This window comes from Hemicordylus capensis, chromosome 6 (genome assembly GCF_027244095.1).
Source record: "Hemicordylus capensis ecotype Gifberg chromosome 6, rHemCap1.1.pri, whole genome shotgun sequence".
NCBI classification, from domain to species: domain Eukaryota; kingdom Metazoa; phylum Chordata; class Lepidosauria; order Squamata; family Cordylidae; genus Hemicordylus; species Hemicordylus capensis.
This window is the reverse complement of record NC_069662.1, coordinates 84,545,459-84,572,584: the sequence shown is the minus strand read 5'-3', so window position 1 is coordinate 84,572,584 and position 27,126 is coordinate 84,545,459. Positions and strand designations below refer to the sequence as shown.

Genomic DNA, 27,126 nt, shown 5'->3' with positions numbered 1-27,126 from the left:
ATTGGTTTTTGAAAGTGTGGGATTATACTTCAATTTCGAAAGTTTCGGCTTATGTACATGGCATGTCTACTGAATCATTCATGTCTGTTTGGGAACCTTTTATAAATTACAGTATCCGTTATGGTCAAACCTTGTTCCCATTTTCTGGATTTGACTTATAGTGTTTTTGATAGGTAATTTACAAGAAGCTGATCAGATTAGATTTTACAATTCTAAGAGTCTGAATTTCTTTTGCTTTATCTTGTTCTAGATACTTTTTCTTTACTGATGTAATTAATTAGAAAAATGGTTTTTCATCATGAAGAATGATTGGTTTTAAATTGTTTTTATGGTGATTTGTCTTTGTCCTCTTTGGTCTATTTCTTAATAAAAATTCTTATAAAAGGATTTTTGACTTTTATAAAGAAAGTATATAGCAGTACCTCGTAGTCCACAGTAAGATGGCCTTAAAGCACAGGTAGGCTTGTCTGCTCAGCTTAACCTCTGGCATGTTCCTGGCTAATGGCTTCAACCCCAATCTCTCACTGACTGGCTGGCTGCCTGGCTCTGCCAGTCCTGGCTTCAAACCCTACACCACCTATTGGCCACTGCCCATGGCTCAGCCTGACAGTCTGATGTTCTCAAACCCATAATACTGGTGATTCTCAAACTGTGGATTTTGCTGTTAATTTACCTTTGCAATCTGCACACACCAGTTGAGAAGGTATTGGGAGCCAATATTATCCTTGTGTTCTCGGACATAGTCGAGAAGGCAGCCATAAGGCATAAGCTGGGTGATGAGTTGAACTGTGGATGTGAGGCAAATTCCCAGCAAACGGCAGACATGGGGGTTGTCAACACTTGCCATCACATAGGCTTCCTGATCAGAAGAGAGAAAACAGGCAAATATATATAACTGAAGATGTTGAATACTATCGGGTGCAAGAAATTGCATTGTTAATCTGACATTATGTTCCAAACTCAGAATCATTCCATACATTGCACAGACTGAGATCACAGATCTGTGGCCTATACCACCAGACTGCATATGGGTTGTAATGACTTCAAACTTTGTATTTATTTATTTATTACAAGACACAGCATTATGTATAAACCAGCTAAATTTACTGTGCATTGTATAGTGTAGAGAATAACGTTAGAGAACAATTTAGGGACTGCATTAGAGAGCCAGCGTGGTGTTGCGGTTAGAGTGCTGGACTAGGACCGGGGAGACCCGAGTTCAAATCCCCATTCAGCCATGAAACTAGCTGGGTGACTCTGGGCCAGTCACTTCTCTCTCAGCCTAACCTACTTCACAGGGTTGTTGTGAAAGAGAAACTCAAGTATGTAGTACACCGCTCTGGGCTCCTTGGAGGAAGAGCAGGATATAAATGTAAAAATAATATTAATAAAATAATTAGGAATAACACAATTCCTGGCCTCAGGTGTACAATCTAAAGACAGACATGACACATGGTACATAGAGAATGTCTTCCAAATACACTGAAAACCTTTAAGTCTGAATGTTGAAATGCCATTAAAAATGGCAATAGAAAAGCCAGATTTCAGATTATACAGTGCTTTCAAGACAAACACTTCCTACTATAGCCTAATTCCAGTGCCTTTTCAAAACCTCAGGAAAAGTGAAATTTAGTAATATGGCTGTCTTTGTGCACACACTATTCATTGTACACTGAACTGCAAGATTCCTAGAATTCTTCCTAACAGATATGAATGAAGTTGGTATATCTGATTTTAAAAAGCTGGGTAAGGAAATGTAGCACTAAAACACAGTCTTATATAAATGCTTTAATTGCTGCCAATTCTTTATGATATGCAGATCTGAAGGCCTTCTACAGATTATGGTCAGGCATAATGAATCTCTATTTTATATTTGTTCTGAAAATTGATAAAACTCATTTGCTCTGCCAAACTCTTGGCTGAAATTATTGTGTAATTCTGGATTTATACTGTTGCTATTCAAAGTCACTGGGCAATATCCAGACTAGTCTGTCATGACTGAGCATTAATAAAATAAGTGAGACAAATTAGTAATGGCTAGCTCAAGTCTCACTGATTTCAATGGGATTTAATAACGACTAACTTATACAATTATAAACAACTTTTCTGCTGATGCATGACAGTTTATATTTTAAAATGATGACTTTTTAATATAATAATCATGATACAATATAAAAAAAGAGAAAGGGGGAAAAGAAAATAAATCCAGACAGCATATCATATGAGCCAAAAAATCTTCCCTTTAAGAGACAAATTAAGGTGCATGATGCATTACTGTGTTTGTGTGTAATGTGTCTGCTGAATCTGCTTGGATGTGGCATGTTCCTCTTTGTGACTGCAGTTGGGACATGGCATGGCAGAGGCGAAGGAGAAGGAGAATGCTGGAGGTGGTGCCACCAAGGGTGTGTGGGGACTTTGCACTGAATGCAAAGGCTTGCAAGGGTTGGATCAGGACCTCCCAATCTGACTTGCAAGCCTTTGGAACATGAGCATGGAGGAGGGGCTACTGGCATCAGCCTCTCCCTTCTCCTTGCAAAGGTTGCAGTGGGACCACTTCCACTCGAAAATTTTGTCGGGCAAAAATGATTAAACTGAAAGGATTATGAGGAGGGAGCAGGGAGAGATGGGGAATAGAAACAAGAGAAGTTGTGTGTGTTCTAAATGCTGATTTAAAAAATCTCTCTTAGAATACAAAACAGACTTGCTGCATTGTTATGGCACTACAGTTATTGTAGCTAAAGAAGACTATATACTCTTTCTGTTTCCTGTTACAGTTGACATATACTGTATTAATTTTTTAAGAAGTCAATATTTGCCAAATAGCCCTAAGTTCCAAGTCACACTCCTGTAAAAATTGGCTTGAAGACTGTCAAACTGGGAATTTAATGGTATGGACACTGCATAAGTGGGCCACACAGAATATGAAGCTTTCCTAGAATTTAATAGAGCCTGTTAAATTTGATACCACAAAGTGAAACAGCCTGTCAGCCCCTTGCAGAAACAATAATGAAGCTATTGTGCAGTCATATGTTCTTTTAAATGCCATGAGAAATTACAGCAGAATCTTGTTTTTAAATGTTATCTTGGAAATCTCTGAGGTACGCTATGGCCTGCTGCAAGTATGTATGGTATTTGGCAGCAGATTTCGATAATTAGCTCTTATCCTAATAAAGCCAGTAGAAGTTCTGGTTGGAGAATGAGCTGGATTAAATTACTGTTAATACTTGCAGCATACAAACAATTCTTAAGCAGTAGGGCTAATAAAAGATCCTCTATCAGACTTTGAACTGCTAATGCTGTTGGTCTATGTAGTGGTGGAAAAGGAAGAATGAGGGAAGACTATGATCCCCTCTCCTCAACAAGACTGCTATGCATAAATACATAATGTTTAGAAGCAGGGCCAGCCCCCTTTAGAGTAGAACTTTCTAGAAAGTTTCTCGCTGGTCAGTGCTGATGGGTCTGCAAAAAAAAATACCACAATAGATAAACAAAGATGGATTTGTATAAAAAGTTATACAGTTGTGTATAGGTTTATCTTTCACTTTCTTTTTCTTCTCTATGGTTAGTATCAAAATGCACAAGCTATTCAACCTATATAAGCCTGAGATGTAAGGAGCTTCCTGCTCAAAGGGAGCATTATTTCTTTCTGACGTTTATATGCCCAAATATTGTTTTAAAATAATCTATCCTTAAAAGAGTAATATTTAATCTTGTTTCCTGCACCATCTGAAGTCCAGTAGATGGTGAGCAGAGAGAGTGTATATTCAGATATGGTGCCCCATACCTGGAATGCCTTCCCAAAAAAGCTCACCTGGCACTAACCTTTGTTTCTTTTTAAAAATTTGCCTGGGCCTTATAGAACACTAAGTAGGCAGTTTTAAATCTTATGGTTTTTGTGTTTTTTGGGGAAGATTTCAGAATGTTTCTAAAGCTATTGAAAAAGTGATCTACCCAAATTTTTTGATGAGCCCACATTTTGGCTGGCTACTGTGTCCAGCCAAAATATGTGCAATGCTGGAGCCAGGCTATACACAGAGGCAGCCCATAATAGTTTCTGTTTACTGTAGGGGCACTTTTGGCATCCAAGATAATTGAAATGGCTACAAATTGTATCCATGAACAACCTGATTCATGCTGCATACATTGCACAATCCAGCACACAGGAGGGACTGGGTGGAAAGAAAAAAGCCCTCGGTATAAACTAGTTAAGCATCTTTCCTTCATCACTCAGGGTAGGATACAGCCAACATTTCACCAATGAAATAAAGTCATCTACTGCCTTGTACTGGTGTGTAACTAGAAGAAAGAAACTTAGCAGGATGATCATGAAGTATTCAGGATCTCTACCTCTCTGCATCTGTAACCTGGCTTGTAATTACACAGATACAAACTGCGTCTATTTGTTGGAGTACTAATCTCCAACACAGATCCACAGTTACTAGGAAAGCAAAGTTACTGAAATTTTGCCTTTATCTTGTTATATAGTTCATTGACTAATTTGTTACCTTTCCAGGAGAATTATGGGTACATTACAGGAATTGTTAACAACTAAAAAAAATCACCACTACAAAAATACTTCATGATGTACATTTGTTTTTCTTAAAAGCACACTTAAAAATGGCTATTATTGTTCCTCTTATTACATTGTTAATGAAATTTAAGAGTTATCGGAAATACGTTTGTTAGGCAATAAGTGCCAGTCCCTCCTACTAAGCGGAAGTTAATTTCTAGAAAAGTTCATTTCCACAGTGGACAACAACATGAATGCACTTGAATGAGAGAGAAAAATCCCATAGACTATAGCAAACACCCAATACAGAGAAATCAACCTCTCCTCTCTCCCCCTCTCACTTCTATCCAGGGGAATAATTTAATTTCTTTGAATTGAAATTTTATATGGATACAAGTGAAAATTGGCTAAGCATTTAACACAACTACCGTTTTTAATTATTGCAACTCAATTCAAGAAGAAAATCAGTCTCAGAATGTTGGTATTTTTACTGAAGGAATTTTGGGAGTATGGAAAAAATGTATCCTATTGACCAATACTGCCTTTATATTGGCCTTCATGCTTCAAAAGAGCCAATATTTCAATGCTTCAAATAAAATAAATAACTCACATCAAGAATTTCTTTGTTGGCTTTGGGAGATGTGGCTTCTCTCAATTCCTTAATAGCCACAGGAATCTTAACGTTCTCCCCTTCTGGAATCCAAAGTCCCTGTCAAAACACAAAAGGGATATGTTTAACATAGAATTAAACATAGAATTAAACTTCAAAGCATGTAAAGTAAATGGTGCCTCGAGAAGGGATTTGAATGCAGCAGCTAACAAGCAGAGGAGGCTAGGCATTTCAGGATAAGTGCATATTACATTGTTTTTGGAAACAAATGGGATTTGAATTATGAAGTAGTACCCAACATATAATCCACACATACGAATTCAATAACACAGCACAATCTTATGCATGCACACTTATAATTAAGACCTACTGATGTCACTGGGACTTACACCCAAGCAAATGTACACAGGACAACATTCATTACGTCTCAACAAAAAACTGAGAAGCAAAAAACAAACCTAAACAAAAAGTGTTTGAGAGAGGGCCAGCATGGTGTAGTGGTTAGAGTGCTGCACTAGGACCGGGGAGACCCGAGTTCAAACCCCATTCAGCCATGATACTTGCTGGGTGACTCTGGGCCAGTAACTTCTCTCTCAGTCTAACCTACTTCACAGGGTTCTTGTGAGGAGAAACTTAAGTATGTAGTACACCGCTCTGGCTCCTTGAAGAAAGAGTGGGATATAAAATGTAAAAAATAAAATAAAAATAAATAAAGTGTCCCAGTTCAGATATAGCACTGCCCAACCTCTTATGTATGATACAGAAATTGGGAACATTCACCCTCAAACCTCTTTCATAGATAGATAGGAGGAGAGCTGGTCTTCTGGTAGCAAGAATGACTTGTCCCTTTAGCTAAGCAGGGTCCACCCTGGTTGCATATGAAAGGCAGACTAGAAGTGTGAGCACTGTAAGATATTCCCCTTAGGGGATGGAGCCGCTCTGGGAAGAGCATCTAGGCTCCAAGTTCCTTCCCTGGCTTCTCCAAGATAGGGCTGAGAGAGATTCCTGCCTGCAACCTTGGAGAAGCAGCTGCCAGTCTGTGTAGACAATACTGAGCGAGATGGACCTATGGTCTGACTCAGTATATGGCAGCTTCCTATGTTCCTATGTTCGGCTGCACCGCACCTTTCCTTTTATTGCTGATGCACTGAGAGATGGAGCGAAGATGGGATTTTTTTTTAACAAAACACATACACACACACACACACACACACACACACCCCACAACTCACACATATGCCACACCACTGCTTTTTCCCATGGCATGCTGAAGCCAGGGAAGGAACATGCACCAAGACAACAGGGGGAGAGTACAAAAAACCTCTACACTCCCCATTCTTAGCTGCTGCTGCCACTGCCCCTAATAGTCATTGATCGAACCTGCTAGATAAAAGGTAGGAGAGAGAGTGTGTTTGTGAAGGATGGCGGGCTGATAGGGAAGGGAGCAGGGCCTGATATTTTCTGAACCTTGAACCAGATCAAAAACATATCTAATTTGGGGAGGGGAAGAAATAGATTACTTCCAATATAATTTGTGGTGATCAGGGAGAGCTTCCTCAGACATTTTAGTATTACCAAACCTTTCATATAACAAGACTGCAGTTTATGCATATTTACTTGGATATAAATGTTAATAATAATAATAATAATAATAATAATAATAATAATACTTGGGTATGCATAATTAATGCACATTTAACTGTGTTGTACTTACTCCCAAGTAAATATACTCTGAGTTATAGTGCGTGTCATTCTGCTCTCTTTGGTACAAGAAAGACTGTGGGATTCAAAGAACTACAGTGGTCCCTCTACTTACGAAATTAATCCGTTCCGAATGCACATTTGTAAGTCGAAAAATTCGTAAGTCGAAAAGTGGTTTCCCATAGGAATGCATTGGGAACGGATTAATGCGTTCCGGAGCCTAGAAAAAAGACCCAGATCCCCAGTAAGGCTTGCAAACTGCACAGGAACATTTCTTTTCAAGAATAAACAGGCAGTAAACAGGCAGGCAAGTCAAGGAAACCGCATGTAAAATTCGTAAGTCGAGGAAACCCCATCTAAAAATTTGTAAGTCGAGGAAACCGCATCTAAAAATTTGTAAGTCGAAAAAACCACATCTAAAACCGGATCTAAAACTGCCGTTTGTAACTCGAAAAATACTTATGTCGAGTAGTTTGTAAGTCGAGGGACCACTGTAGTTCTGCATCCCCAAGGGATCTTTGGTTTTATATTTCTTAAACAGCAGTCCCCATGCCCCACAACCTGCCATACTACCTGGTAGATCACATTTGAAACTAAGAGGACTTTAAAAAGCAATTTCTAATTTTACAGGAGGATTCGCTGCTCCCACTGGGTATGCCCAAGCCCCAGGATCAACTTAAACCAGCTCTTTGGATTCCAGCCAGAGATTATTCTTAAACAAGTTAACATTTGTAATTTTTTTTACAGCTTTGCATGTTTATACAGCTCTCTGTCAATGTGCAATAAAGGTGGTGACTTTACCTTATAAACAGTACCAAAAGCTCCAGAGCCAAGAACTTTGATCTTTTTAAATTCAGTTTCCTTTAGAATCCTTAATAGTGCTTGATTTGGTGCTTCTCCGCTGGGTGTCAAAGGTTCAACAAGCTATTGAATAGAAAAAAACATGGAAGAGATGACTTTAAAAAACAAAACCCCAAAGCCCACAAAACAAACAAACAAAACCAGAAGACAATTCAAAATTATGGGCTTTTTTGAGAAGCACATAACAAGTGATACAAACTGACAGTATCTGTGCTCTATTATCACAACCTTCAAAATAGGCTGCATTGGTAAAACAAAACATTTTTGAAAACTGGGTCAGAGTTACTGATTTGCAAGGCTTCCACATAAAGCAGGATAAGATCTTTGGAAAGGTTCTGAATTCAACCTATAATTATCTTATAGCTAAGATGCAGAGAAAAGGGAACAGTTATACAGTAAATTTCATCTAATCCTCCAGGATAGCACACTGTAGCATTTAATAAAGGTATTCCAGGTTAGTTACTGTACGTATAACACTGAAAATAAAAAAGTCTACACTGGGCACTGCTAAGAGCAACACAAGCAGCATAGTGTCCTTGAACACATTTAATATTATAAAAAGGCATGTATGAAAAATGTCTTTTGAAAATGAATGGAAAATTAAAATGAGCCCCCCCTCACATTAAAATGAATTATAATGAAAAACAAATGGGTTCGAAACAACAACACCACAATTAATTCCACCCCCCTTCATTAGCATTGTTATAGGAGTCTTTTAGAGGAGGCCACAGGAATAGTGTGCTGGATTAGACTGGGGAAATCTAAGTTCAAATTCCCATTCATTCATGAAACTCACTGTGTAACTCTGCGACAGTCACTTATCTTTCAGTATAACCTTTCCTCATGGGGCAGTTGGGAGGACAAATGTAATAAGTGTAATTGTATGCACCACACTGGGCTTCTTGGAGAAAGCACAGGCTATACATGTAAAAGTAAATAAATAAGCCATAGGCCAGATACAAAACTGGAGAACAAATGCATTCTGAAGTTTGAAGAGCAGCTCTGCCTGCCTATTTAAAAAATGCATACATAAATAGAAAAATCACAGGGTTTTCACTGATGCTTGTTGCAGCTATGAACCATCACTTGTGGTTCATAGGACACCATGGGAAACAAAGATGCATGGGGACAACCTCTCCCTACTCCATGCCTGCTGAACAACTGGATGCCACTCTCTGCCCACCTTGGTCTGACATATGTGCTACTTCGTTGTGTGATGGTATCTTTTTTAATGCTGTAAATAGATAGTCTGGAAAGATTCTGTGCTGCTGGCACTTAGTACATTTTGGAATAATTTGTTGTACCCACCTCTCTTTCCTGCAGCAGCCTGCGCAAAGTACGTTTTCTAACAATGCGACGCCTGCGCACATAGAGACCAATGCCCAATGCTACAACAACTAAGCCAAGGATGCTTCCAACAACTCCAGCTGCAATGGATGGGATCTTAGAGCTAGAATGCAAAAAGAAAATAAAACAGCATTGATCATCTATTATTATTATTAGTTTTACTCTGCCACTCCACACAAGGAACTCAGGATTGCATACAAGATTATTCGGCCCATTTCATTCTTGCAACAATCCTGTACATTAGATTGAGAGAGATACTGACTGGTCCAAGGTCACTCAGTGAGCTGCATGGAGGGGTATCAACTTGCATGTGGTTCTCCCTGTTCCTACTCTAATGCTATAACCTCTACATTGGCTCATATTAGGGTGGTGATACCAACTCACCATCCACTGAGTGTTCAGATCTCATGATGCTGTTTTGAAAGAAGGACAAAATAGAATTAGGTTATTGTTTTGCAAGTAAGGCCCCTGAGAACTTGGCAAAGAGGCACCTTTTAACGTGGTGATTCTCTTTATTTAGCAGGGGGAGATTAACTGGCCCTCTCCACCCCCAGCACAGTACCTTATGTTTCTTTTTAGATTGTGAGCCCTTTGGGGACAGGGATCCATCTTATTTATTTATTATTTCTCTGTATAAACTGCCCTGAGCCATTTTTGGAAGGGAGGTATAGAAATCGAATAAATAAACAAACAAACTAAATATGGTTAAGATGGGACTTACAACCACTTCCCAACTCCGCAGGGGCGAGGGGCCTATTAGAATGGTCCGCCCGAAGAGGTTATTGGATCCACTAAGATTCCAAGAAGCCTTGGAGGGATTCAATGTTGGCTTTGCTGGTGATCCTGTTGATGCCCTGCTTGAGAATTGGAACAATTCGCTCACCAGGGCAGTAGACATGATTGCTCCCAAATGTCCCCTTCAACCCCCACTTCAAAACTGGCCCCTTGGTATAAGGAAGAACTGCGGGGGCTGAAACAGCAAGGTAGGTGACTGGAGCGCAAGTGGAAGACTCGATTCGAGTCAGACAGACTACAACATAGAGCACATTTAAAGATCTATGCTTAGGCAATACGTACTGCAAAGAAGTGTTTCTTTTCTGCCCATATTGCCTCTGCGAGTTAATGCCCAGCGGAGTTGTTCAGGGTTGTGAGGGGACTAGTATCCGCCCCCCCTCCCTTGAAACAGAATTTGGAGTCATCAGTTACCCGCTGTGACGTGTTTAAAAAGTTTTTTGCAGATAAAATCTCTCAGATTCGGGCCGATCTAGATGGAGATTCCAGTTAATTTGATGTCTGAACTGGAGGTGTCCAGCAACTCCTCTTATGCGATTCGACTGGATCAGTTTCAGTTTGTGACACCTGAGAATGTGGACAAGCTGCTTGGAGCAGTGAGGCCTACAACTTGTTCTCTTGACCCTTGTCCAACATGGCTTGTTCAATCTAGCAGGGAGGCTGTTATAGACAGCCTGGTGGAAATCATAAATGCTTCTCTGAGGGAGGGCAGGATGCCTCTTTTTCTTAAGGAGGCAATTATTACACCTCTTCTAAAGAAGCCTGCATTAGATCCCTCAGAGTTGAGCAATTATAGGCTTGTTTCCAATCTCCCATGGCTGGGCAAGGTAATTGAGAGGGTGGTGGCCTCTCAGCTCCAGGTGGTCTTGGAAGAAACTGATTATCTAGACCCATTTCAAACTGGTTTTTGGGCGGGCTACGGGGTGGAGACTGCCTTGGTCAGCCTGATGGATGATCTCCAACTGGGAATTGACAGTGGAAGTGTGACTTTGTTGGTTCTTCTGGATCTCTCGGCGGCTTTCAATACTATCGACCATAGTATACTTCTGGAACATCTGAGAGTGTTGGAGGTGGGAGGCACTGTTTTACAGTGGTTCCGCTCCTACCTCTTGGGCAGAATCCAGATGGTGTCAATTGGAAGATGTTGCTCTTCGAGATCTGAGCTTAAGTATGGCATCCCTCAAGGCTCTGTACTTTCTCCAATGCTTTTTAACATCTACATGAAACCGCTGGGAGAGATCATCAGGGGATTTGGAGCTGGGTGTTACCTGTATGCTGATGACACCCAGATCTACTTCTCCGTACCAACTTCTTCAGGAGCTGGCATATCCTCTCTAAATGCCTGCCTGGAGGCAGTAATTGGCTGGATGAGGGAGAATAAACTGAAGCTGAATCTAGATAAGACGGAGGTACTTATTTTGTGGGGTCAGAACTCCAGAGACAATCTTGATCTACCTGTTCTAGATGATGTCACACTTCCGCAAAAGGAACAGGTTCACAGTCTGGGAGTACTTCTGGATCCACACCTCTCCTTGATTTCTCAGGTTGAGGCTGTGGCCAGGGGTGCTTTCTATCAGCTCCGGCTGATACGCCAGCTGCGCCCGTTTCTCGAGATCAATAACCTCAAAACAGTGGTACATCTGTTGGTAACCTCCAGACTTGACTTTTGTAATGTGCTCTACGTGGGGCTGCCTTTGTTCATAGTCCGGAAACTTCAGTTGGTTCAGAATGTGGCAGCCAGGCTGGTCTCTGGGTCATCTCAGAGAGACCACATTACTTCTCTGTTGATGGAGCTTCACTGGCTGCTTATAGGTTTCCGGGCAAAATACAAAGTGCTAGTTGTAACTTAAAAAGCCCTAAATGGCTTAGGCCCTGGGTATTTAGGAGAGCATCTTCTTCACTATGACTCACACAGCCCATTGAGGTCATCTGAGGAGGTCCGTCTCCAGTTACCACCAACACGTCTGATGGCTACACAGAGATGGGCCTTCTTGGTTGCTGCCCCGAGATTGTGGAATGTGCTCCCTGCTGAGATACGATCCTCCCCATCTCTTGCAATTTTTAAAAAACACCCTAAAACCCATCTTTTCACCCAAGCTTTCCCAGCTTTTAAAAATTGTCTGTTTTTAATTTTATGGTTGTTTTTAAATTGTTGCATTGTTTTAACTTTTATATGTGTTTTAATTGTTTTTATGTTAACCACCCAGAGATGAATGTTTGGGCGGTATAGAAGTCTAATTAATTAATTAATTAATTAATTAACAACAACAACAACATAAATAAATAAATAAATAAATAAATCTACATTTTCATTTATTTATATCTATGTAAACTGCTTTGGAAACTTTAGTTGAAAAGCGGTATATAAGTATTTGTTGTATTTTATTGTATCTATGTGGTCACTATGAGTTGACACCGACTTGACAGTACTTAATCTATCCATGTTTTAGAGTAAACTACTGCCAGAAGAAGTGCTCTGGAGAGATCAAAGCATGCACATACAGTAATTCCAAATAATGTTGGTAAGCATATAATTCTCCAAATATTGTTTCTCTTGGGGCAGTGATATCAGTTTGCAACAAAAATACGTTCCGAATTCCTAACACCTGACTTACAAATTAACACAACCTGTTTTTGGAACACAATCTGTTTGTAAGCTGGAGTCAACTTCCTGAAAACACAGGATTCTAGTACCATATTTATCTGAATAGAAGATGACTCTGAATTAACAATAACTACTAATATTTATATACCGCTTTTCAACTAAAGGTTCCAAAGCGGTTTACAAAGAGAAATGATGGATCCCTGTCCCCAAAGGGCTCACAATAAAAAAATAAACAGGTTAGACACCAGCCACAGTCATTGGAGGCTGTGCCTTAATTAATTAAGACAATGCCTTAAAAGATAGAGGTTAAATACAGGTCATAACCGTGTTTACCCAAAATAAAGATGACTTGAATTCAAGTGCGGCCCTGTATATTTAACAAGAAAGAACTGGGGAATAACCTCATCATAGCTATGGGTAAATTTAGCATGAATCCAAACAGAAAACAAAATTGTGTTTGGATTTGACAATATCAAGACATTAAAAAGAATCCAAATGCTATATACTAGTATTTTAATATCATAGTATCGTAATTTATGGCATAAATGCCGCAGTAAGGTGGAAAGGTTGAAAAAATTCAGATAGCCTGTGTAAATGCGACAACAGTGTAAGCACCACAGTTAGAGCAGGACATCATGCATTTTTTGTGTCGTGTTGAACGCTTTAAAAATTACTGTCATACACCTAAGTTTAAAATTTTACTGCACAATACTACGATGAGTCTTAAACCACTGAAAGGAAATTAATGCAATGAAAGCAAATGAAGACATAAATCCTGAACATTTTTTTAAAATTTTAGCACATCACATTGCAGAAATAGTTTCCCATTACACTTCATAGGAAATCTTCTTTTATTTATTTTTAAGCATATCACATTATACATTTCAAATTTCACTTCAAAGGAAACATTGGCTGCTTTTTTTGCGCATCACATTCCAAAAGTTATGAATTTCAAACTGCACTTCAAAGGAAACCTTCGAAGTCCAAATCATCGCTCTCCAAAATAAAAAGGTTTAACAAGGTCTGCATCCTTGTCATTTTCATCCTTTTGTGAACTGTTAGTTGCATTGTTTACAGCATTTCCAGATTGTATAATTCCAGCTTCTGTGAAACCATAAATCGCCAAAGAAATTTTAACAGCTTTCCGTGCCTCCAAAACCCATTTTGCGACCTCACCATCGGTTGCTTTGCACATTTCCCTGCCCTCTGTGAATGTCTGCAGGCCTTTCCTCATCCAGTTTCCCCAGTGCCTTTTCACTTCACATTTAAATGTCTTGTTCATGGATACATCTAAGGGCTGCAAGATTTTGGTCAAACCACCAGCAATCACAGCTAGTGTAGCTGGTATGTTTGTGCATTCATTTTTAACTGAATCTAGGAAATGTGCACACATTGAGTCCATTATTAAAATGCTACGTGGTTTTTAAAAAGCTCCTTTTCTTTTCTGCCAAACTTCATCAAGCCATTCAAACATTATTGTCTTTGCACATCCACCCCTTCTCATTAGCACGGACATCATCATCTGCAGGAAAATCTCATTTTGTGATAGATTTCTGTTTAAAAATTAGCATTGGTTTTAGTTTGTTGCCATTTGCAGCGCAGGCTAATACACATGTGAAAGATGTCGTCTCATTTCCAGTTGTCACTATGGGAACTGTTTTGTCTCCTTATTCATTCACAGTCCTTTTCGGAGGACAGTCAAACATCAGTGGAACTTCATCCATATTTATTATTTGTGATTGCACAAATTTCCCCCCGCTCAACAGCATCTGCAAAAAACTTTAAAACGCTGATTTCCCCCCCTGCCAAGTCCTTTGGCAGCTGCTGTTCCATTGTTGTTTTAGTGTGCATAGATAAATTATTCCAACTCATAAATCTATAGCATCAAGATAGGCTACCTTTTAAGTCAGTTATTCTCATTTTTAATCAATCTTAACACTTTTCATCTAGAATGTCTTTGACTAGAATGTCATCAGTGGCAGTTTCTCCCTCCAGTGAGAAAGTAGTGCAGTTCAACCCCCATTTTGGGATTGGAGACTACCTGTAGAAGCAAAGATTTTACAGATAATTGCCATTGATGAAGACATTCTAGTTGAAACATGTCTGGCAAGATTGATTAGAAATTGAGAAAATCAAGATTGGACCCTTTAACTTTCAACCACAATGTGACATTGTGACTACTTGGGAACACTTCTCCCATTTTTTGAGGACATGATATTTTGGACATGAACTATTGGATTCTTTCTTTTCAGCTGGATACATAGAGACAATTTTACTGATCATTTTTCATCTATTTTATTAGAGTATATAGATATATTGATTTGGATTTATTATATACAACCTAGACTGGATAATTTTCAACCATTCATTTTTATTACTATGATATTAAAATACTTGCATATAGCATTTGGATTCTTTTTTGATGTCTTGGTATGAATCCAAGACATATTTGGATTCATACATATTTGGAGCCAGCGTGGTATATTGGCTAGAGTGCTGGACTTTCGACTGGGGAGACCCGAGTTCAAATCCCCATTCAGCCATGATATTAGCTGGGTGACTCTGGGCCAGTCACTTCTCTCTCAGCCTAACCTACTTCACAGGGCTGTTGTGAGAAGAAACCTAAGTATGTAGTACACCGCTCTGGGATTCTTGGAGGAAGAGCGGGATATAAAATGTAAAATAAATAAAAATAAAATAAATATTTGCCAAAAATAAAATATATTGCATATACTGTAGTGTGTGCACACATACACTCATGCATATTATTATGCTCGTCATAAACATATAATTAAATAGCAACAATTACCCATTAGGACAGCCTTCAAGTCCAGGTCCTTTGCATCTGTGAAGAGAAGGGGGACCAGGCAGAATAAGATTAATAAGATTACATCTACAGTCTTTTCAATGAGAATTTTAAATTTTGTCTCTCTGAACACCAATAAATTTGTTTTCTAAGACAATGTGAGTGCTAAGGAAATAAAAGACCTTGGAAAATATCAAGAGTCTTGAACAGATGCTTTTGTCCAAGGGTCAGGTTATTCTGTATGTTCCACTGAAGGAACAGCTTTAGACTTGAGTGTCTTTAACCATACAGGGAAAAGAGCCTGCCAGAACATTATTCAAGTCCATTATTCAAGCACAGCAAAGAACTCCTATTTCCCCCCCTCAAGTACAAATTCCGTCTCTTAAAAAGCACAGCCTTATTCACTAACTTCAAAAAGAATGTTCTTCCTGACCACACAAAGCAACCTATCACAAAGAGACAACTGTTTGCTCTCCTACATGAAAGGATCCAGTGATCTTGCTTTTAACATTCTTGGTTGCAGAAAGGTAAATGGTTGAAAATATCTAGGAATAGAGCCAATATCGGGGCAAATCTCAGTACTAGACCTCAGGCTACTTAATACAGCTGTCCACCATATACAATGGAACACTTTTATGTTTAAGGAAAAAGCATTAACCTCCATGACATGGACTAAGATGCACATGGATTAATGGGCTAAGATGCACATTAATCAGTGAACATTATTTCCTAGTAATTTCTACTCTTGTTCTAATAAAAATTAGTTTCTGCTGCGAATGAGAAGATATATTAAGAAAACCCTTTATCTCTAAAATGGCAGTATGTAGCAATCAAAACACCTGTAGAAAGTTAATTTGTCAAGGAGAATGAATCTAGCGTTCTCCTCGCCATGTTATTTCTCTACATGCAAGCAGTTTTTATATGAGGCAGCTTTTAAACCACCATTAATATTCCCATGCTGTTTCAGAAAGTAACCTAAGAAATGTGAGCATATTAGGTTGACTTCCTGGTCATTGCCAGACTTTGAAATACAATTCTTTTCTCTCCATTTACTGTAAAAATGAGGGCCAGCATACAAATCCTTGAAACTACTCAGTCCATATGCTGTCATGAACACAGGTCTTCATCTGCATGCACGTAAATATTAATTCACTTGGAACAGACACAGCTGGTTAGGGCCAATTTTCCATCACAATTTTAACAAGGTTTTTTCTCAGACCTCCGTTTCCAATTTAATCTGTTACTGCCATGTTGCTAAGATTTATGGCATCTCACAGGACACTTAGAATGTAACAATAATAGGTTCATTTACAGTCATAAATGAAATGGAAAGTCACGGGCATTGAAAAAATAGGAGTCTGGACCTTTTCTCCTGCCTCAGCTTTTTTTGTTAACCTTCTAGATGACAAAATTTATTATTGATTTATCTGAATTTTTTTTAAAAAGCAATTATGATCCACAGAAGTGGAAGTAGTAAACTTATTTTCATAGGTTGCATATTTAAAAAGATCTCAAAATGTAGACAGTATCAAATTTATTTCAATAAACTCTCTTTTATAAAGCTACGAACTATTAGAGATCTGCTTCTTGCTGTACAGTTTCAGCTATTGCTACCTAGACTAGATCTAATAATAAATATATTGCATTCTTATAGTGCTTGGAATATTAAAAATACTTCATATACATTATCTCAGTTATCTTTACAACTTGTAAGGAAAGTTAGTAGGTTAGTACTTTGTAAGATAGGTTAGTAGGTAGTAAAGGTAAAGTGTGCTGTCGAGTCGATTTTGACTCCTGGTGCCCACAGAGTCCTGTGGTTTTCTTTGGTAGAATACAGGAGGGGTTTACCATTGCCTCCTCCCGTGCAGTATGAGATGTAGTTAGTACCACTTACATATTATAAAATGGGGGTGAAACTGAGAGACAGTAGTTTGCCCAAGGCAGCCCTAGATAATTCATCGCAGAAGAGACAATTCAACCAACAACTTCCTGGTTCAGAGTTCACTCATACAGATACTATGCTATACTAAGTCAATGTAATCTGATCAGTTTGAATGCAATCTGATCAGCACCCCTAGATATTTAAATAAAAACACCCTGGCCCTGGAAACACCCTGGCCCTGGAAATATTAACCTACATAACAAAAGCCTGAAAGACAACTCTTATTGCAAGTAGCTGGAGGTGATAAATGGGATGGAAAGGCAGTGGGAACAGTTACAATGACCTGATGATAACCAGGACACGGGTGATGTGATCCCAGACCAAGGCTGTATGTCAAGATGGATCAGCAGCTTTTTATTCTTTTCTGTAAGACTTCTGGTGTTCCATTTGGACTGAAAGATGGGGTAGAAATTATCAGTTTTCAAATAGGCAGATTCTCAAGCTATTTTTTTGGACATGTTTTCTTCATGCCATTTTCAGTCTTGGGGGGAAACATGTTTTGAAAATGCATAATATATGTGACTGACAGTGGAAGAACTGTGATTCAACATATTTGCAGGTGGGAGATTGTTTATATGCCTACCTGCAACAGAGGGGCAACTCACAGAAGCCACACCATATTTGAAATAAATAACTTTCTGCACATAACACATTGAATACAGAATAATCTACAAGCTGCATGCAAAGAAAGAGATGAAAATTGAGTACATACTGTCCTCTTAGTTAAGTCCTCAATTTGAACTAAGTGCTGCTGAAGTGTTTAGTACAGTATGTAAGGCAGATAAAGTGTCAACCAAGGAACCTAGCACAAAACAGCAGCAAAGACAACCGTACCAAAGATTACAAAGCCCCCTTCAGTTGCCATTACTTATAAGTAAAAAGAACTGATTTGGCATTTTAAATTTAGTTTGTAAGCCTGTAGGTAGTGCTTTCTTTTTTAATTTATTCTGTTCATATTGTACAGCAGCCCCACAGTGACACTTATGGAAAGGACTCTTTGTGGTTGCCGTGCTCTACTACTAGCAGAACACAAATCTTCTCATTAACATATATGAGCTTATGCAAGAGGTAGTGCACCATATTGTGCAACATGTCATGCTACCATTAGAGCAATATGTTCCACTAGCCGGGGTTACTTTGCACTACATCCTTATGCGAGTGCAACAGCATTTATGCTAGCAGAGGTCTAGCCCAGATGCTGCCTAACAATAAAAGCAGTAATATGAACTGGCTTTTAAAAACATACACTTCAAAGCCTTATCAGTCCTGAAAACTAGTTGTCAATAAGTTCAGAATTCCAGTGACAAACCTATTATTATTAAATTGTTATATGGCTTTACCCAGATGGATATAGGTGGTTTCCATGAATAAAACCAAATAAATAAGCCATTAAAACAATTTAAATCCCTGCCTGCCCACCTCCTCTTAAGGGAACCCCTCACCCCATGCCAAAGCTTTTTGGTGCCTCTCGGAAGAGACATTGAAATGATTTGGGCTCATCCCTAATTGTAACCAGCCCAGCCCTAACCAATAAAAGCAAAAGGACTTTCTTAATAATTTCAAAGAGGACATCAGCAAAGAGACTCACCCCAAGTAAGTCCCCTGAGGTGAAGAATAATGACCAGCAAAAACCAAAAACCTCCAGCTCTATATCCCAACTATTTGACACCAGGCTATAGTACCTCCAGCCCCACACCAAAAGCTGCAACAATTAAAGGGCAAACAAACAGACAAAGCCCACTCTCAACCGGCAGTCTCATACCAAAGGCTTGCCTCCTTTGGTAGCCACCAGGAAGAGGTTAAGCAAAAGAAGAATAATTAAGTACAAATTTGAAAATAACAGAAATTATCTGCTTCTTGTTGTGTTCCTAATCACTGTTGTAGCAATAATGAGGTGGAATCACACTGTCATTCTTACTATATCCACTAATTTCATTTTTTGAAACAAAATTGTGACTTCATTTTAGTTGGCTACAAAATTTTGGCATCCAGCATGGTGAAGTGCTACCTTGTGCTTCGAGGACTTACATGATCATCATATTTGGCAGGCCATTCTGTACCCAGTTATTGGGGCCTATTAATCTGGAGAAGAATAGTTGCTGTGTGTGAAATTTCAGGGGGATTGGATGGATACTTCCAATTTTATAAGCAATCTAATGTTCAGGGCTTCTGTTTATATTCTGTTTATTCCATTTATATTCACTTTAAGCCAGAAAATATCTAAAGATAGATATTGCTTGTCTCAGCTCAATGACTCTGGATGGCTACGTGACAACCATCTCACTTTGGTATGCAGCAACAAGCTTGTGTGCTCGGTACCCATGCCCTCATAAAGTAATTTGATGATTCGACTACTCAGAGCATTGGCTTTAATAAGAGTTACAATTTTATGCAATTGAACATAGGAACATAGGAAGCTGCCATATACTGAGTCAGACCATTGGTCTATCTAGCTCACTATTGTCTTCACAGACTGGCAGAGGCTTCTCCAAGGTTGTAGGCAGGAATCTCTCTCAGCCCTATCTTGGAGAAGCAAGGGAGGGAACTTGAAACCTTCTGCTCTTCCCAGAGCGGCTTCATCCCCTGAGGCGAATATCTTGCAGTGCTCACACATCAAGTCTCCTATTCAGATGCAACCAGGGCAGACCCTGCTTAGCTATGGGGACATGTCATGCTTGCTACCACAAGACCAGCTCTCCTCCACCACACCTGATAGCTCAGGAATCATCTATTTGCTTGCAAGCATTTCACGATGGTTTGTACAATGTGTAACTTGCAAATCAGCATTTGCAACTTACTTACCTGCAAGCATCTAGCATTTCTGACCTTATCAGTGTCAGGAACCTCCAACATGTTTACAGCCTTTGCCACTTCAGACAAAGGTGGTAAGCATGAGGTGACCACCGCAAGGGAGAGTAACTGACAGTTGGGCAGGACTTCAGTCTCTTTTCTATACTAGAATAGTCACTTTGTAACACCTGAAGGAGGCTTTAGTAATTGCCATGAAAACCCTTCATTCCATCTTGACTTCTGTGCCCTACCAGTGGTACATGTACCACCAGTTGAGAACCACTGAGCTAGGTGACATCACTCCTTAAAATCTGGTGCAGATCTATATAGAGGCTGAGATGCAGCAGTTTAAAAATTTACCCTCAATGCTAGAAAACAAGTGTTGGCTATTCGGGCTGTCCCACTCCAAAACCAATGAATCTGCAGCACCCCCCGGTGCTTCATGAGGTGGCCGCTACCACTACGGCTCTTTGTGCAGTTAATTGCATTTCTGATCCTGGGAGGGCCTCTTCTGAGAGAACCAGACCCTGTAGGGCTGACTGGGAAGGCAGGGCCATTGGCCTCTGGGAAGTGTACTTCTTCCCAGTGCTATACCCATATTAGTGGCAGAGTGGAGCATCAACTTGCAAAGAAATGCATGGAGGTGGTGAGGGACTGTATAAATATGCTTATGAGGAAGCTCGAGGTGGCTGCATGGTAACAGGGGACCTTGCCAAGCTAGATGAGACAACAGGGGTAGTGTACTGAATGAACTTGTAAAAGGTTCTACATCAGAGGTATACTGCCTATGAATATGATTGAGAAAGCTGCACCTGTTGAATTTCTGTCTGTATGCATCGTTCCCCAGCCCAATGTCCAGATGCAAGACCAAGGCAACGGATAGGTACATACAGAGGTGCTCTTACCCCTGGATTTCAGGGCCGAAGTCCAGGGCCTCCAGACCCACTGGGGCCTCCAAATCTCCTTTAGTCTGCCCTGGGTGGTGTGGTTTGTGCCCTCAAGAACCTACATGTTAAAAAATGATGCTTAACTTGCAGTGGGGGGCCCTCCAGAGGGCTTTAGGTCCAGGCTCCAAAATTACCTAGGTGCACTTCTGGGTACATGGAGCCTCATTTCTAAAGCCAGCATGATATACCAGACTGTATAAAATCTGCACAGCTTATATGGTGTGGAGGTTAAAAGATGGGCACCTTAATTTACCATTTCCATGCTTTTAGAGCATGAGTGAAAATGTAAAGCATCTTAATTCTCATCTTAAACCAAAGGTTTTTGGATTAGTGAATACAGATATTAAGGTTTAGGCACTGAATGAGGTAGATGTGTAGACCCTTTGAATGTTATCCATGCCATGTGGGTGTTACATGATGGTGAGCAGTTCTCACACAGCTGCAATAATGTTTTGTCATTAATGCATATGGGCAAAGGACAATTGTGTGGCCCACAGAACTGGCACCCACTTAGAGCAGGGTGTTGATTCCGTTGAACTTTACTCCTATAGTGAGGTCATGTAGATGTTATTCCAGCCATATGGGATCTGCTCATGGAAAGGTAACACTCATGCAGCTAGGCTAACATTTAAAAGGGACCAATAATTATTTTCACATAAGAAAGAAGCCAAAGTCTTGGTATGCTGTTCTACTGTAAATGTGCTATGAGATGTGATTAGTCCATCTACAATCTACAATTTAGTGGGCTACAGCTAGGGTTGCCATATTCTGGCTCTCCAAATCCAGGTGCCTAATTTGTATATTATGTAAATTGGCTTGAAAATAATTTACATATGCAAATTAGCAGCTGCACTTTCCAGTTGACTTATATTTGCCCTGGATATCTACCAACAATAGTTGGGGAAGATATATTTGCCTGACCATTTTCATTGACATACTAACCGCAGCAATAGAACAACAACAACAACAAAATGCACAGCAATTTAATTAGGGCTGCAATTCTATACACACTTATTTGAGAGAAGAGCTGATTGAAACCAACGGTGCTTACTTCTAAGTGGGCATGCATTAAATGTAAAGCCAAGAAAGTCCTTAAACATTACAACACACAGCCTGGTAGCACTGTTCGCTCTAAGACGTGCGCATGCTCACACATTTTCTGATGTCCGCTCAGTTAATTTTAGATCTCGTTCAGGTTGAATCAGGAAGGCCCCACTCTGAATACATATGCGCGCACACTGTCTTGATACTTCTGCCCAGAACAAAACTTAGATCGCACACAGATGAAAAAAAAATTAGAGAGAACACTGCCTGGTAGGCAGGTAGTGATTCACATCAAAAGCAAGCTATCCGATAGAGTTCCTTTGCTGATAACAAACAATGCAACATTCCTCAGGGGATTATTGTACTTGTGAAAGTGAAACCCTCCCAGGTAGCCTCTTGTGCTCTTCCTCTCTTAATCCAAGTCCAGTGGTTGAGTGACTGCACATTTTGCTCCACAACTACACTTCTACAAGAGCTAGAGCTTTTATTTTTTAAAAAAGAAAGCTGAAATCCAGGAGAATCTGGGTGAGATGCTTAAAATCTGGGTGATACCCAGAATTCCAGGGGCGGGGGCATGGCAACCCTAGCTTCAGCAGGCCCACCCACTCACCCCTTCAAATTATGGCCCCATCATGGTTTACTAGACTATACACTGCCATTTTCATCTAGAGGAAAAGGGACAATACCTTTTAAGACTTTGGGGGGTGGGGGGAATCAGCACAGATGATCCTTCCACGACTGATGCCCCAATTCACCTTTTATGTCAAAAAATCACAACTGTACAAGGGCTTATCTATAGTACAGACTTAAAGTGGTTTATCAGTAATTGCTTCTTGCCAGGGAACTCAGTCAGAGAGAAGTCTGAGGTTTTCTAGCAGATAATTCTTAACGCCCTCACCAAACCACAGCTCCCAGGATTCCTTAGGGCAAGTCATGATAGAAACTGGTAGTAATTATAAAAAAGATAGCAAAAGATATCCTGTATATCAGATTGTTAAGTTTTAGTCTATTTCCTTTTCTTTTTTTTAAAAAGGTTGGATTGGGCAAGTCCTCTGGCACTATGGGAACGCTGAAATAAATTATCTTAACTGTCCACCAGGTGTCACTATAGTTCTAACCCAAGAAGTTAACCTTGGTGCCCTAGTTTGGGCCTACCTACAAGCAAATACAGACATTACTAGATGTGATATGGGAGATCTGTGATCATAATCTTCCCTGATTTTTTTAAAAAAGTTTAGTAGCAGCCAAGGAGGCAGGGCCTAAGCTGGAACTAGAACTGCCTATGGTACTAAGGGAAAGTGGGGTGGTAATTCTTTCCTCTCACATAATTTTCCTGATTACAGGTAACATGCCATGAATAAATTCTACCTAAATAAATTAGTGGTAATAATGGAATTTCATCATTCATAGTTTTCTGCATTTTGAATATAATTGCTTTAATGGTTTCGCTCAACTATTATTCTTTCAATAATTTGCTTTTTTCATGCATGCTAAATCTATTTTCTACACTTCAAAATCATTGTTTCACAGAGAGTAGTACAACATTTTTCATCTTGAAACTCCTATGGCATTTTGCAATAGGTGAATTGCAAAATTCAATTGTATTTTGATGTTCATGAGCTAGTTAGGTTTGTTAATTTTTATTTACACTGTGAAACAAACAAATTAAAATATTAAGCACATTGCTTCATTTTATTTTTAAACTTTCTACTCACCCACGGGAACAGTCTGGATGACACAGCTGACAAATGAAGTTTTCATCTGTGTATTTCCAGATTAAGGTATTATTTTCACCCATAATGCCAGCAGGGCAAGTTTTAACACAGTGAGGACCATCCATAAAGTGGGCACACTTTGTGCAGTTGTCTGGACCCTGGATAAGAAGCAAGGCATTGCTTGAGAATATAAAAGATATTTCTCCATGAGCGGACGAATGCAGCCAAAAGTTTGCACTATTTGAGTTTTCAAGTAATTTCCATGTGATTTATTGTTCCATTACCCTATTTCTGATTCTTGGACCACAAGCATTCCCAGGGCTTATATTACTTGTTTTAATGCATTGTTTGGTCTCTATTTTCTTCTAAACATTGTTTAAGAATAAATTGTTTTCATAAACCTGGATTTGGAGGAGCAAGCTGTTCCTAGTCACAACTGTATTGGAGTCTGGACTAACCCCAGGTATAGTCTCCACCAGGAATGGAGTTCTGTGCAGCTCAAGGAGTTTTACATGTGCTGAACCTTTCCTATGGATCAATCAAACTGGTATTCAGTTTCCCCACGCCTTCCTCCACTTCTCAGTAGCATGAGTCAAACTTATTTCCTACCCAGATGCGGAGATGGAACATTTTCACAATAATGTACAAGTTAATTATTTGCAATTAAGACAGTTAGGTTGCTTACCTGTAACTTATGATCTGGAGGTGATCTGTTGTCAGTCATGAGAAATGAGTTACTGCGCCTGTGCAGGGACCTCTCGGATGGATTAACTAAGCTCCTCTTTGGTGCCCCCTCCCTGCCGTGTACGTGCTCCGTGCCTTGCTTTTTTTTTTGGCAGTGGGGCACCATTTTGTCTCAGTTTCTTGGAGATCTGTCTGATGAGAGATGTTTCACAGAGTGTGGGATTCACTGATCAAAAGTAAGACAGGCTTGTGCTGAAAATGCTGCAGTGGGGAGGTACGGGTGGGTCTCATGACTGACAACGGATCACCTCAGGTAAGCAACCTGTCTATCTGGAAGTGATCTGTTGTCATCATGAGAAATGGGTGACTAGCTAACTTCTTTCCTTCGGCGGAAGATGCAGCTATTTCACCCACTACTCAAGGACCCGTTTGAGTACTTCTTGCCCAAAGTTGGCTTCAGCAGCTAATCTTAAGTTCACAGCATAATGCTTGATGAAAGGTAAGTGCGAGGACCAGGTGGCCGTAGCACAGATGTCTTTGAAGCGAAAGTCAGATAAATGTGCAGCGGAGGCAGCATACGCCCTCGTGGAGTGTGCTCTGGCGAGTCTGGGAGGTTGTTTTTGATTCTGTAACTTGTATGTTAAGAAAATGAACTCCACCAACCAGTAAAGCCACTGCCTAGATATGGGGAGACCTTTTTTCTTGCCTTTGAACAAGATAAAGAGCATCTTGGTCCATCGAATATCCTCTGTACGCTTCAGGTAATAGAGCACACATCGTTTAACATCGAGATAATGCAATGCTCTGTCCAATCAAGACTCAGGATTTTGAAAGAAGGAGGAGAGAACAATGTTCTGATTCAAGTGGAAGTCCATGACGACTTTAGGCAGGAACGCCGGGTCAGTACGCATTATGACTTCGTTAGGATAGAATTGTGTATATGGCTCATATGCGCGCAAGGCAGTCAACTCACCTACATGCCTGGAGGTAGTAATTGCTATTAAAAAGGCAGTATTAAGCGTCAGGTAACGTAGGCTGGCTTCATGAAGAGGCTCAAAAGGCACTTCTATCAGGAAGGCGAGAACTAGGAAAAGACTCCATTGTTCAGTTGGAGCATGGATTGGGGGGGTAGAGATTATTAACACCCCTCAAAAACATTTTGCATATTGGGTGCAAGAAGACAGAATGGCCTTGCCAGCCGGCATGTTTAGAAGAGATAGCGGCAAGGTGGACCCGGAGGGACACATTAGCTAAGCCAGTTTCCTTCAGGCTGGTGAGATACAAGAGGACCTGCATAGGAGAAACCTTCATTGGGAGAAAACCATGGTGCTTAGCATGTAACGTAAAATGTTTCCATTTACTGGCATAACTTTTACGAGTGGAAGCTCTCCTGGAATTGAGAAGGATATTCTTTAGTAACTGACCTTCCAGGCTGTGAGTCTCAGGGCCCTTAGGATGTGTGCAAGATCCTTCCCGCATCTCTTGACAGCAAATCTGGATCCAGAGGCAGGTGATATAAGTCACCGGTTGTCAGTCTGAGTAGCGACACAAACCAAGTTTGGAGAGGCCAACATTGTGCTACTAGAATGGCCCGGGCCTTGTCGCGGATCAACTTGCCTACTACCCTGTTGATCAGAGGTAGAGGGGGAAACAGGTCAAACAGGCTCCCTCCCCAGTGGTGCTGAAAAAGCATCCCCTAGGGAGCCAGGTCCAATGCCCACTCTGGAAAAATATCGAGGAAACCTTTTATTCCTTCCCAAAGCAAAGAGGCCCATGCAAGGTAGGCCCCACTTCTGTACAAGATGGTCCAGGCAGGACTGTTTCAACTCCCATTCATGATGTTGTTGGCCATTGAAGGTTCTGCTGAGATTGTCGGCCAAGACTTTGTGCAAGCCTTTGATGTGAAGAGCCGTCACAAAGATGTTCTTGGAGATGCACCAAGTCCATAGTTGGGAACTCAGGGTGCAAAGAGTGAGACATCATGCCCCCCTGATGGTTCACACGGGTGAGTCTTACAGTGCTCACACTTCTAGTCTCCCATTCATATGCAACCAGGGCAGACCCTGCTTAGCTAAGAGGACAAGTCATGCTTGCTACCATCAGACCAGATCTCCTCTCTTGGTCATTCGCGCTTGGCGTTGGACTGGGTGTGCAACCAGTTCCTCAACCCGGCGCCTGAGCTTGTCTGTCTCTATTCGGTTCCATTTGGACATGTCCTCCCCAAACCCTTCCAGTGCCCACCAAAGCTGGCTCCTTTCGGATGCTGGCTTCTGTGACCACTTTTTCTGCTCTTGCTGTTTATAGCTCTGCTTTGGAACCACCCCACTCCTATCACTAAAGGGGAACCACCCCACTCCTATTACTACTCCTGTTTCTGTGGTGACTGCCACTACCTTGTGTTTACTGGGCTTTTCTGTTTCTTCAGGAGCTGGCTCAAAGCCATGCTGGCTGACAATACATTGAACTAGATCTAGGAGATCATTGAAATTGCCTGGCTCATGTTCCCCTAGCAAGCCCACCTTGTCCTTGTACCATGGGAGGAGTCCCCGGATCATGGCTTTTAGGTCCCTTCACAGTCCAGACAGCCTGGGCTGGCACAGCCACTAGACCGGCCAGATATCTTCCCATTGCTGCTTGGTAAAGGAACTGCGTTGGGCATTCCCCCCTCCTTTGTTTGGCGGTGACTACGTGCTCCTGCATAGCCCCAGCTGGAAGCACCATGGCACACATGTCCCGGCATGCTCCCCATATATCAAGGTTCTCTACACTTTG

At 40.5% G+C, this 27,126-nt stretch overlaps 1 protein-coding gene across 4 annotated transcripts in view; it reads right to left on the bottom strand.

Annotated features, from left to right (window-relative positions):
• The window catches only part of EGFR (epidermal growth factor receptor), a 257,934-nt gene that overhangs the window by 30,683 nt on the left and 200,125 nt on the right, over positions 1–27,126 (bottom strand). Inside the window, exons 15-20 of one of the 4 annotated variants that reach the window (XM_053260617.1) lie at positions 23,671–23,828; positions 15,236–15,271; positions 8,991–9,132; positions 7,623–7,745; positions 5,121–5,219; positions 674–859 (exon numbers count right to left, since the gene is read on the bottom strand). In XM_053260617.1, the coding sequence (XP_053116592.1) occupies positions 674–859; positions 5,121–5,219; positions 7,623–7,745; positions 8,991–9,132; positions 15,236–15,271; positions 23,671–23,828 (744 nt within the window). Of the gene's footprint in view, positions 1–673; positions 860–5,120; positions 5,220–7,622; positions 7,746–8,990; positions 9,133–13,259; positions 13,980–14,053; positions 14,110–15,235; positions 15,272–23,670; positions 23,829–27,126 lie in introns of those variants that run through there. The other 3 variants (XM_053260618.1, XM_053260619.1, XM_053260620.1) reach the window with 3 other exon arrangements.